Source organism: Ascaphus truei, chromosome 16, assembly GCF_040206685.1.
Source record: "Ascaphus truei isolate aAscTru1 chromosome 16, aAscTru1.hap1, whole genome shotgun sequence".
Classification (NCBI taxonomy): domain Eukaryota; kingdom Metazoa; phylum Chordata; class Amphibia; order Anura; family Ascaphidae; genus Ascaphus; species Ascaphus truei.
This window is the reverse complement of record NC_134498.1, coordinates 33,955,419-33,967,083: the sequence shown is the minus strand read 5'-3', so window position 1 is coordinate 33,967,083 and position 11,665 is coordinate 33,955,419. Positions and strand designations below refer to the sequence as shown.

Below are 11,665 nucleotides of genomic sequence, written 5' to 3'. Positions count from 1 at the left end.
CTTCCCTCTATCACCCCCCTCTCTCGGCCATCTCTTTCCCCCCCCCACCTCTTCTATTCCCTCTCCCCCCTCTCTTTTCTCTCTGCCTTCTATCCCACCCTTTTCTCTCCGCCTTCTCCCCCCTCCCTCTCTCTTCCTCTCCCCCTCTCTCTTCCTATCCCCCCTTCCCTCTCCCCCAATCTCTCTTCCCTTTTCCCTCCTCTCTTTTCCCTCACCCCCCCTCTCTTTTCCCTCACCCCCACTCTCTTTTCCTTCTCCTCCTCCCCTCTCTTTTCCTTCTCCCCCTCCTCTCTCTTCCCTCTCCTCCTCTGTCTCTCAGGTGTCAGTGGAGTTGGACGCAGCCACATAAAGAATGCTCTGCTCACTAAATATCCCGACAGATTCAGCTACCCAGCTCCACGTGAGTAACTCCTCCCCCCCACAGCTCCACGTGAGTAACTCCTCCCCCCCACAGCTCCACGTGAGTAACTCCTCCCCCCCCACGGCTCCACGTGAGTAACTCCCCCCCCCACAGCTCCACGTGAGTAACTCCTCCCCCCCACAGCTCCACGTGAGTAACTCCTCCCCCCCACGGCTCCACGTGAGTAACTCCTCTCCCCCCACAGCTCCACGTGACTAACTCCTCCCCCCCCCACAGCTCCATGTGAGTAACTCCTCCCCCCCCACAGCTCCACGTGAGTAACTCCTCCCCCCCACAGCTCCACGTGAGTAACTCCTCCCCCCCACAGCTCCACGTGAGTAACTCCTCCCCCCCCACGGCTCCACGTGAGTAACTCCCCCCCCCACAGCTCCACGTGAGTAACTCCTCCCCCCCACAGCTCCACGTGAGTAACTCCTCCCCCCCCACGGCTCCACGTGAGTAACTCCTCTCCCCCCACAGCTCCACGTGACTAACTCCTCCCCCCCCCCACAGCTCCACGTGAGTAACTCCTCCCCCCCCACAGCTCCACGTGAGTAACTCCTCCCCCCCCACAGCTCCACGTGAGTAACTCCTCCCCCCCCACAGCTCCACGTGAGTAACTCCTCTCCCCCCACAGCTCCACGTGACTAACTCCTCCCCCCCCCCACAGCTCCACGTGAGTAACTCCTCCCCCCCCCACAGCTCCACGTGAGTAACTCCTCTCCCCCCACAGCTCCACGTGAGTAACTCCTCCCCCCCCACAGCTCCATGTGAGTAACTCCTCCCCCCCACAGCTCCACGTGAGTAACTCCTCTCCCCCCACAGCTCCACGTGAGTAACTCCTCTCCCCCCACAGCTCCACGTGAGTAACTCCTCCCCCCCCACAGCTCCACGTGAGTAACTCCTCTCCACCCACAGCTCCACGTGAGTAACTCCTCTCCCCCCACAGCTCCACGTGAGTAACTCCTCCCCCCCCACAGCTCCACGTGAGTAACTCCTCTCCACCCACAGCTCCACGTGACTAACTCCTCTCCCCCCACAGCTCCACGTGAGTAACTCCTCCCCCCCCACAGCTCCACGTGAGTAACTCCTCCCCCTCCACAGCTCCACGTGAGTAACTCCTCTCCCACCACAGCTCCACGTGAGTAACTCCTCTCCCCCCACAGCTCCACGTGAGTAATTCCTCTCCCCCCACAGCTCCACGTGAGTAACTCCTCTCCCCCCACAGCTCCACGTGAGTAACTCCTCTCCCCCCACAGCTCCACGCGAGTAACTCCTCTCCCCCCACAGCTCCACGTGAGTAACTCCTCTCCCCCCACAGCTCCACGTGAGTGACTCCTCTCCCCCCACAGCTCCACGTGAGTAACTCCTCTCCCCCCACAGCTCCACGTGAGTGACTCCTCTCCCCCCCACAGCTCCACGTGAGTAACTCCTCCCCCCACCGCTCCACGTGAGTAACTCCTCTCCCCCCACAGCTCCACGTGAGTGACTCCTCTCCCCCACAGCTCCATGTGAGTGACTCCTCCCCCCACAGCTCCACGTGAGTGACTCCTCCCCCCACAGCTCCACGTGAGTAACTCCTCCCCCCACATCTCCACGTGAGTGACTCCTCCCCCCACATCTCCACGTGAGTGACTCCTCTCCCCCACAGCTCCACGTGAGTAACTCCTCCCCCCCCACATCTCCACGTGAGTAACTCCTCCCCCCACATCTCCACGTGAGTAACTCCTCCCCCCCCACAGCTCCACGTGAGTAACTCCTCCCCCCCCACATCTCCAAGTGGGTAACTCCTCCCACACATGATTGTTTCCCTTCTCCTTTCTCCGCAGACACCTCACGCCCCCCCAAGCGAGGGGAGGAGGGGGGGGCCGGCTATCACTTTGTGTCCGCCGAGGAGATGAGTAAAGCCATCGCGGACAACCAGTTCCTGGAGTTCGGCAGCTTCAATGGACACATGTTCGGAACCAAGGCCCAAAGTGTGAGGGATATCCATGGCCACGGGAGAGTGGCTCTGCTGGACACAGAGCCACAGGTAAGAGGGGGAGGGGGAGAGGGTAGGGGTGGGGGGCAGTCCAGTGGCATTAGATGGGTGGCTGTACTGACACGTTCTGTCCTCCTGCAGACTCTGAAGATTATACGGACTGCAGAACTGGCTCCATTCATTGTGTTTATCGCTCCCACTGACAAAGAGGTGAGAGGGGAAACTGGCACTACGCTGTGTGTGTGAGGGGGAGGCTGGAGGGAGGCTGGTACTGTGTGTGTGAGATGGAGAGGCTGGCGTTGTGCGAGTGGGGGGGGAGGGAGGCTGGCGTTGTGCATGTGTGGGGGGAGGGTGGGAAGGAGGCTGGCTGGCATTGTGCATGTGTGGGGGGAGGGCGGGAGGTAGGCACTGTGTGTGTGTGTGGGGGGAGGGAAGCTGGCATTGTGCGTGTGTGGGGGGAGGGAGGCTGGCATTGTGCGTGTGGGAGGGAGGCTGGCGTGCGTTAGTGCGTGTGTGCGTGTGTGGGGGGAGGACAGGAGGGAGGCTGGCACTGTGTGTGTGTGTGAGATGGGGAGGCTGGCGCTGTGCGTGTGTGAGGGGAGGGCGGCTGGCACTGTGTGTATGTGAGATGGGGAGGCTGGCGTTGTGCGTGTGTGGGGGGGAGGACAGGAGGGAGGCTGGCACTGTGTGTGTGTGAGATGGGGAGGCTGGCGCTGTGCGTGTGTGGGGGGAGGGCGGCTGGCACTGTGCGTGTGAGATGGGGAGGCTGGCGTTGTGCGTGTGTGGGGGGAGGGTGGCTGGCACTGTGTGTGTGAGATGGGGAGGCTGGCGCTGTGCGTGTGTGGGGGGAGGGCTGCTGGCACTGTGCGTGTGAGATGGGGAGGCTGGCGTTGTGCGTGTGTGGGGGGAGGGCGGCTGGCACTGTGTGTGTGTGTGAGATGGGGAGGCTGGCGTTGTGCGTGTGTGGGGGGAGGGCGGCTGGCACTGTGTGTGTGAGATGGGGAGGCTGGCGCTGTGCGTGTGTGGGGGGAGGGCGGCTGGCACTGTGTGTGTGTGTGAGATGGGGAGGCTGGCGTTGTGCGTGTGTGGGGGGAGGGCGGCTGGCACTGTGTGTGTGAGATGGGGAGGCTGGTGCTGTGAATATAACACTGTGTATATCTCTCCCCAGCAGTCGGAGGCCCTGCAGAAGCTCCACGCAGACTCTGAGCAGCTCCGCTCTCGTTACGCACAGCACTTTGACCTGACTCTTGTTAATAATGGAGTGGAGCAGACAGTGCAGAATCTGTTAGACGCCTTCAACACGGCCTGCACCTCCCCCCAGTGGGTGCCTGTGTCCTGGGTCTACTAACCCCCCCAACCCCCCGCTCCCTTCCCCCTCCTCCTCTTGGAAGATCTGACCAATCCCCTTGCCCACTCAGACGGGAACCCTCCTGCCCACACTCCCACCCCAAGATGGAACCCCTCCCCACCACCTTCTAGGAGACTGACTGACCCCCACACTCTTAGATCTGCACTCCACTGACCCCTCCTCGCAGTGCTGGGTTAATCTCTATTCTCTCGCTGATCATTTGTGACTCAGGTTTTACTTTCCTACAAAATATGCAAATTTTAGACAGTCAGAAAAAGAAAATCTTCATACCCCCAACCCCCATTATGAAGGAAAAATGTTGGCTGTGTTTCGGGGGTGGGGGGGTGAGGGCTACTCTGCCCCACCTTGTTCACTTTGTGTTGATGCCAAAAATGTCATTAATTAAAAAGTTTAAAATTGTCATTGAATGAAGGTAAGAGATTGGAGGGAGGGATGGGGTACAGGTGGGCTAGGAGATGGGTGGGGGAGAGCAGAGTTGGGGTAGAAGGTGAATGGGGAGAGCAGAGTTGGTGCAGGATGTGAGAGGGGGAGAGCAGAGTTGGGGTAGGAGGTGAGTGGGGGAGCAGATTTGGGGTAGGAGGTTAGGGGGGAGAGAGCAGCGTTGGGGCAGGAGGTGAGGGGGGAGAGCAGGGTTGGGATAGGAGGTGGGGGAGAGCAGGGTTGGGATAGGAGGTGGGGGAGAGCAGAGTTGAGACAGGAGGTGAGAGGGGGCAGAGTTGAGATAGGAGGTGAGAGGGGGCAGCGTTGGGGTTGGTGAGGGAGGGGCGGAAGTGAGGTTGGAGATGTGGGGGGGGCAGAAGTGAGGTTGGAGATGGGGGGGGGGGGGGCAGAAGTGAGGTTGGAGAAAAGTGGGGGAGGAGCAGAGTTACGATTATACCCTGGTCTCTCCTTGGAGGAGGCGTGTTCCTTAAATTTGGAAGTCTGACACCAAATAGGTCAATCAACATCAAGAACCTCAAGAATAACGGCAGAGAACGTCAACTACAGCTGCCAAATCGCGTCAGCTTACCCACAATGCACAGGGGCACTTTAACAAGCAATTCTGAAAAGCTTGATGAAGATTGTAACTGGAAAGAGCAGAAAAAACTGGAGGAATCGCCACAACAATTACAGGATAAGAAAAATATCAGATGAGACAAGAAATGAAGCAATCCCCAGATGCAAGAACAAGAATGAAATACTCGAAGCTGTGCAAGATGTGATATGGTGAGGAAGACTATCAAAGATAATAGCTTAAAGAATACAAAGCAATGACTTCTGATTGGGAAGGAGTAAATCATGGCACTCAAACAAGACAATGGATCAACAATAAAAGACTGTGCATTTATAAAGAGAGTTGAGGACTTCTACATGAAATTGTATGAGAATACAGATAACACAGGGCGTAATCCAGCAGAGGAAGAGCAAAAAGAAACCACCAATGATGTAGCATGCGTAATAATCCAGCAGAGGACAATCCCAGTAGTTTAGTTGACACAGGTAGCGCAGGAAGGGAGAGCGCAATTCAGACACCGAGTGTCTCTCACCTTACCTGTGATTGACAGGTAGTCAGTGGGGGATGATTGGCTGCGGGGTACAGGCCCTATACTAATTGAGGAATGAGAATGAATGGCTAACTCCAGCAGTATATGCGCAGAGGGGATAGAATGATCACAGCCTCACCCCAGAAAGCACATTTCTGGGGCTGATAAAGTAAAGGACTGAACACATGCTCGGGGTAGACATACCTGTAAGGATATCCTAAATATGAAAGCAAGCCAAGGATCAAATGGGCTCTGAGGTTTTATAGCAGGTAGGAAATGGGCAGACACGGAGGGCCATGTGCTTCTTATCTGCCGTTAAATGTTACATATAGTTACATAGAACATGAGGTTGAAAAAAGACGTACGTCCATCAAGTTCAACCTATGCTAAATTTAGACAACAGATACTTTATTCTATATCTATACTTATTGATCCAGAGGAAGGCAAACAAAAAACCCCATTAAGGGGAAAAATTAATTCCTTCCTGACTCCAAGAATTGGCAATCGGATTAATCCCTGGATCAACATCCTTCCCATGTATACTTATTTGGTATATCCCTGTATACCTTTCCCATCTAAAAAGATGTCCAACCTTTTTTTGAACAAATCCATTGTATCTGCCATCACAGTCTCCATGGGTAATGAATTCCACATTTTAACTGCCCTTACTGTAAAGAACACTTTCCTTTGTTGCTGGTGAAATTTCCTTTCCTCCAACCTTAAGGGATGGCCCGAGTCCTTTGTACTGCCCGTGGGATGAATAGTTCTTTTGAAAGCTCCTTGTATTGTCCCTGAATATATTTGTATATAGTTATCCTATCCCCTCTTAGACGCCTCTTTTCTAATGTAAATAAATCTAATTTAGCTAGCCTCTCCTCATAAGTTAGAATGTCCATCCCCTTTATTAATTTGGTGGCTCTTCTCTGCACTCTCTCTAGCTCCATAATGTCTTTTCTTAGGATTGGTGCTCAAAATTGTACTCCATATACAAGGTGTGGTCTTACTAATGCTTTGTAAAGGGGCATAATTATTTTTACTTCCCTTCCATCCATTGCCTGTTTGATGCAAGATAAGATCTTGTTTGCCTTTGCAGCTACTGCATGACAATGGGCACTATTGCTAAGCCTGCTGTCTACAAGCACTCCTAAATCCGTCTCCATCAAGGATTCCCCCAATATATCTCCATTTAATTTGTAAGTCGCCTTTTTATTCTTGCATCCCAAATGCATAACCTTACATTTATCTGTATTAAACCTCATTTGCCATTTACCTGCCCACGTTTCCAGTCTCTCCAAGTCCTTCTGAAGAGAAATTACATCCTGCTCTGATTCTATTACCTTACACAATTTAGTATCATCAGCAAAGATGGAAACTTTGCTCTCGATCCCAACCTCAAGGTCATTAATAAACAAGTTAAAAAGCAGGGGTCCCAGTACCGATCCTTGAGGTACTCCACTCACGACTTTAGCCCAACCTGAAAAAGTTCCATTTATGACAACCCTCTGTTGACTGTCCTTTAACTAGTTTTCAATCCAGGTGCATATATTATTACTGAGTCCAATTTTCTTTATTTTGTACACCAACCTCTTGTGTGAAACCGTATCAAAAGCCTTTGCAAAATCTAAGTAGACCACATCAACTGCATTACCCTGGTCTAAATTCCTACTTACCTCCTCAAAGAAACAACTAAGGTTAGTTTGGCAAGATCTATCCTTCATAAATCCATGCTGACTATTACTAATAATTTTGTTTTCCATTAGGTATTCCTGAATATTATCCCGTATTAAACCTTCAAGTAGTTTCCCTACTGTTGAAGTCAGGCTTACAGGTCTGTAATTCCCCGGGTGTGATCTAGCTCCCTTTTTAAATATAGGCACCACATCTGCTTTACGCCAATCTTGTGGTAGTGAGCCTGTGGAAATGGAGTTCTTGAATATTAAATATAATGGTTTTGCTATTACTAAGCTTAACTCCTTGAGAACTCTTGGATGTATGCCATCGGGGCCAGGTGCCTTATTTACTTTAATTTTTCAAGTCGCTTATGAACTTCTTCCTCAGTTAACCAATTGGTCATTAATATGGAGGTTGTGGCTTTCCTCCTGTGGCGCTACTATTGAACTTGATTCTTCCCTGGTAAACACAGAGGCAAAGAATTTGTTTAATACCTCTGCTTTTTCCTTATCTCCAATAATCTGCCTACCCATGTCACACTGAAAGGGTCCTATATTTTCTTTTCTCATTTTTTTGTTATTAAGGTACTTAAAGAACTTTTTAGGGTTGACCTTACTTTCTATTGCAATACTTTTTTCATTATCCATTTTTGCTAATTGAATTGCCCTTTTGCAATTTTTGTTACATTCCTTATAATTCTGATACGATGTCTCTGTACCTTCTGACTTAAAGAATCTAAACGCCTTCCTCTTCTTGTCCATTTCCTCCCCTACCTGTTTATTTAGCCACATTGGTTTTGACTTATTTCTTTTATACTTATTACCCAAGGGTATACACTGATAAGTGTGCTTTTCTAACAATGTTTTAAAGACTGCCCATTTATCTTCTACATTTTTCCCTGCAAAAACACCATCCCATTGTATTACTACTAGATTAGACCTCAGTTTATTAAAATATGCCTTTCTAAAGTTTAAAGTCTTTGTTGAACCCAAGTAATCTGTTTTTTGATAATTTATTTCAAATGAGACCATGTTATGATCACTGTTACCCAAATGTTCCAGGACTTGAATATTTGTTATTACTTCTACATTGTTTGATATTACCAAATCCAGAACTGCCCCTCTCCTGGTTGGTTCCTCAATAATTTGGGTCATATAATTATCTTTAAGCACCCCCCAAAACCTGTTTCCTTTTTGTTGTAACGCTAATCTCATTGCCCCAGTCTATGTCTGGATAATTAAAATCCCCCATCATGCAAACATGACCCAGTTTTGATGCCTTCTCCATTTGCAAATGTATTTTAGCTTCCTCAATCTCACAGATATGTGGTGGTTTATAGCATATTCCCACAAACATTTTCTTTATACTTTTACCTCCACTGCTAATTTCTATCCACAAGGTCTCTACATTTTCATCATTCCCTTCATAGACATCATCCCTTATAATAGGTTTTAGATCCGGTTTAACATATAGACATACTCCACCTCCCCTTCTATTTGTTCGATCCTTCCGAAAAAGAGAATACCCCTTTAAATTAACTGTCCAGTCATGAGTTTCATCCCACCATGTTTCAGTAATGCCTATGATATCATACTCCCATGTAGCTATTAATTCAAGCTCCCCCATTTTATCTGTCAGGCTTCTTGCATTAGCAAGCATGCAGTTAAGTTTTTTTTCAGCCTGTACAATTATCTTATCTGCTCCTTCCTTTCTGCTCCCACTTGGTTTAGTCTTTGGAAGTTTTTTAGTATTATCTGTATTTACTATGGGTATCTCACTGCTTGTCAAACTTGCACTTGCCCCCATTCTACCTCCATACCACCTTGTATCCTCATCTATTCCATTTAGTTCATTATCTGTTTCATTCCCCTCCCCCCTCCATCCTAGTTTAAAATCTCCTCCAACCTTTTTAGCATTCTCCCCCCTAGCACAGAAGATCCCTCTTCATTGAGGTGCAATCCTTTACATTTCTATCTCCTCCCCCTGCAGTTACTAGATGTATCACTGAATTACAGCCACAATAGTTCCACTAATATCTGCCTGATTCCCAACTTCCTTTAAGGATTTGTGGAATAATGTTGCTGGTGTTAACGCTATTCTAAGTAGCACATTGCCTGTCTGTGCCTGTTATAAGAGAGACGGTCAGTAATAGTACATCTGCCATTAGCTCCAATTACAAATGAAGTAGCACAGTGACGTACCACCAGTAGTTGACTCTCTGTACATGTTACAGCCAGCTAGTTACATCACGTGCTACACACAGTAATTAAACACTTTGCCTGTCTGAAGTTTTAAACCACATTTTAACTATTATGGTTATTTTATATGTATAGTGGCACTTGTGCTGGTAGATTTAACAATACTATGAGAGAGAGAGAGATTTAACAATACTATGAGAGAGAGAGAGAGAGAGAGAGAGAGAGAGAGAGAGAAAAAAAAAAAATAATATAAAAAAAAAGAGGGCAAATTACCAGTAGTAAATATAAATAAGACAACTTTAATAAAAACAAGACAAATAATGCCCACAAATTGATAAACCTTTATGAGAAAACGAAATAAAAAACATATGCATATATATATATATAAACAACAGTGATTAAAAAACAGTAGGGCCTATCATAAGCTGTAACTCAAATGAGGAGGATGGTAAAAACCAACGGACACACAATTAGAGGGCGGACTAACTATATAAAGGGAGAATAGACAGGTGATGTAGGAATAGCTAACATCACCAGTGAGAGTCCAGAGGTAATGCGGAGGTAGTGAGGTCTAGTGCAGGGCTGCGCCAACTTCTGGGGCTGCCCCCCCCTGCCCGGCAGCCGCAGCGTTTGCGCCCCCCCCCCCCCCCACGGACTCAGCGTTAAATTACGTCGCGGGTCATGTCACGTGGCCCCGCCGCGTCATTTGACGTGCATTGCCATGGTGACACGGCACATGACCCCGCGGCGTCATTTGAAGCCACATTGCCATGGCGACATGTCGCCGAAGACCCGGCAGAGAGCAGGTAAGGGAGTTACAGAGGCCTCACGCCTCCCTCGGCATTTAATTTAAATGCGGTGGGGAAGAGCGCGGGCCTCTGTAACGGCCGCGCCCTCCCCCTCCTAGAAATCTTGCGCGCACCCATGGTCTTGTCCAGTAAATCCAGATATAAAGATGGTATATATGAGAAAACTCAGTTTGATCTCACCAATTAGCAGACGTGAGTGGTAACAGCAAAATCCATCAGCTGAGCCTCCGACCTGTGTACCAGGGAGACCGCAATTGTGCCGATCCGGAATGATGATAGTGTGTTCACTCACACGATGACAGCCCCAATGGAGGTGGGGGAAGGGGAAACCTGCACAGCCAAACCCTGGTCCGTCAGCATACTTTCACTACGCAGGGACCGGATACTCCTTCGTGAAGACAAAACTGATTTTCTGGCGTTCCGCCAAGACTAGTAACTGGTTACCTCACTTTGATTCCGCTGGCAAAACTCAATATAGCACCAGACCTCGGTGCTCACTCACTCGCTCACTCAGTGCCCGTGGCAAGGAATCCTCTTAGACAGCTGATAGGTGCTAAAAAAATGATCTCAAGAGCAAGCACTCTGGTGTACCACAAAATATAAATCAATGATGGAATAGAAGCTACAAAATAGCCATAACCATAATAAAGTGACATAAGTTATATGCATAAACACCCAAATGTCATATAAATGCATTCACAGTGATGCGATTGTCAAGTCAGTGAGCAAAGAGTACAAACTGTCCCAAAGGAAAGCAGGACTCGGATACTTTGTATAGTCCTTTATGTCTCAGTGAGGTAAAATGCGACTGCATCACGATGGCATGAGAGGAAAGAAAGCCACCCTGAAGCGCGTTTCGCCTCAGCTTCTTTCGAGGACTGGATTACAGTAAGAGACCCACCAGATATACATACACCCATCTCTGTGACGTGGACCAATTAGGATGAGGAGTATTCCTATATCCTCCACACCTAGCTGAACATTGAACGTACTTTTACTTAGTTGTACAGACAGCCCCCGGTTATCCACCGGAATCCGTTCTGGAAGTAGCGTTGGATAGTGAAACCGTTGTAAAGTGAGTCCCATGTTACTCAGTGCCGGTGAGTGTTGGATAACGCATTCAGGCGTCGAAAAACGGCCCATAGGGTTGCATTGTAAAGCGTTGGATATGCCATTCGTTGTAAAGTGAAACGTTGGATAGCGAGGACTACCTGTACTCCTGTAGACTTTCTTGATGTAGGGATCTATATCCACCCTAGTGGCCGTTAAGAGATTAATATTCATTGTAAGGAAACTGCTACCAATTCTGTGTTCCACAATAGTAATGCACATCCATTCAGTCAAGCTGAAGGAATTCCTCCAACTGAAACTGAATTGTTCTATGATTGCCACATTTGACACGCAGCACTATGGAGCTAAAATCCAGATTTTAACCTAGGGGATATAGCAATAGGTGTATTAATGGTGGACTTAACAATACAAATATAGGCTGTCTGTCTAAATTTAACATTGGTTGAACTTGATGGACGTATATGTATTTTTTCAACCTCATCTACTGTGTAACTGTAGATCCAGAGAGAGGGAATCCCTACTGATTTCTAAGATTAATAATCATAATAAATGGAGGCAACGTTATTAGATGCATACTTTTAATAACCAATGGTCTACAGTGGAATATATCTGATAGAAACCCTGACATGTGACTATGCATATA

General features: G+C 48.7%; 1 protein-coding gene across 2 annotated transcripts in view; it reads left to right on the top strand.

Moving 5' to 3' along the window:
• The window catches only part of MPP1 (MAGUK p55 scaffold protein 1), a 34,311-nt gene extending 30,159 nt beyond the window's left edge, over window positions 1-4,152 (top strand). The window contains exons 9-12 of one of the 2 annotated variants that reach the window (XM_075573107.1): window positions 320-400; window positions 2,230-2,432; window positions 2,523-2,591; window positions 3,553-4,152. In XM_075573107.1, coding sequence (XP_075429222.1) covers window positions 320-400; window positions 2,230-2,432; window positions 2,523-2,591; window positions 3,553-3,729 — 530 coding nt within the window. In that variant the 3' untranslated portion in view covers window positions 3,730-4,152. Of the gene's footprint in view, window positions 1-319; window positions 401-2,229; window positions 2,433-2,522; window positions 2,592-3,549 lie in introns of both variants that reach the window. The other variant, XM_075573106.1, reaches the window with a different exon arrangement.
• Window positions 4,153-11,665: the final 7,513 nt, after the last annotated feature.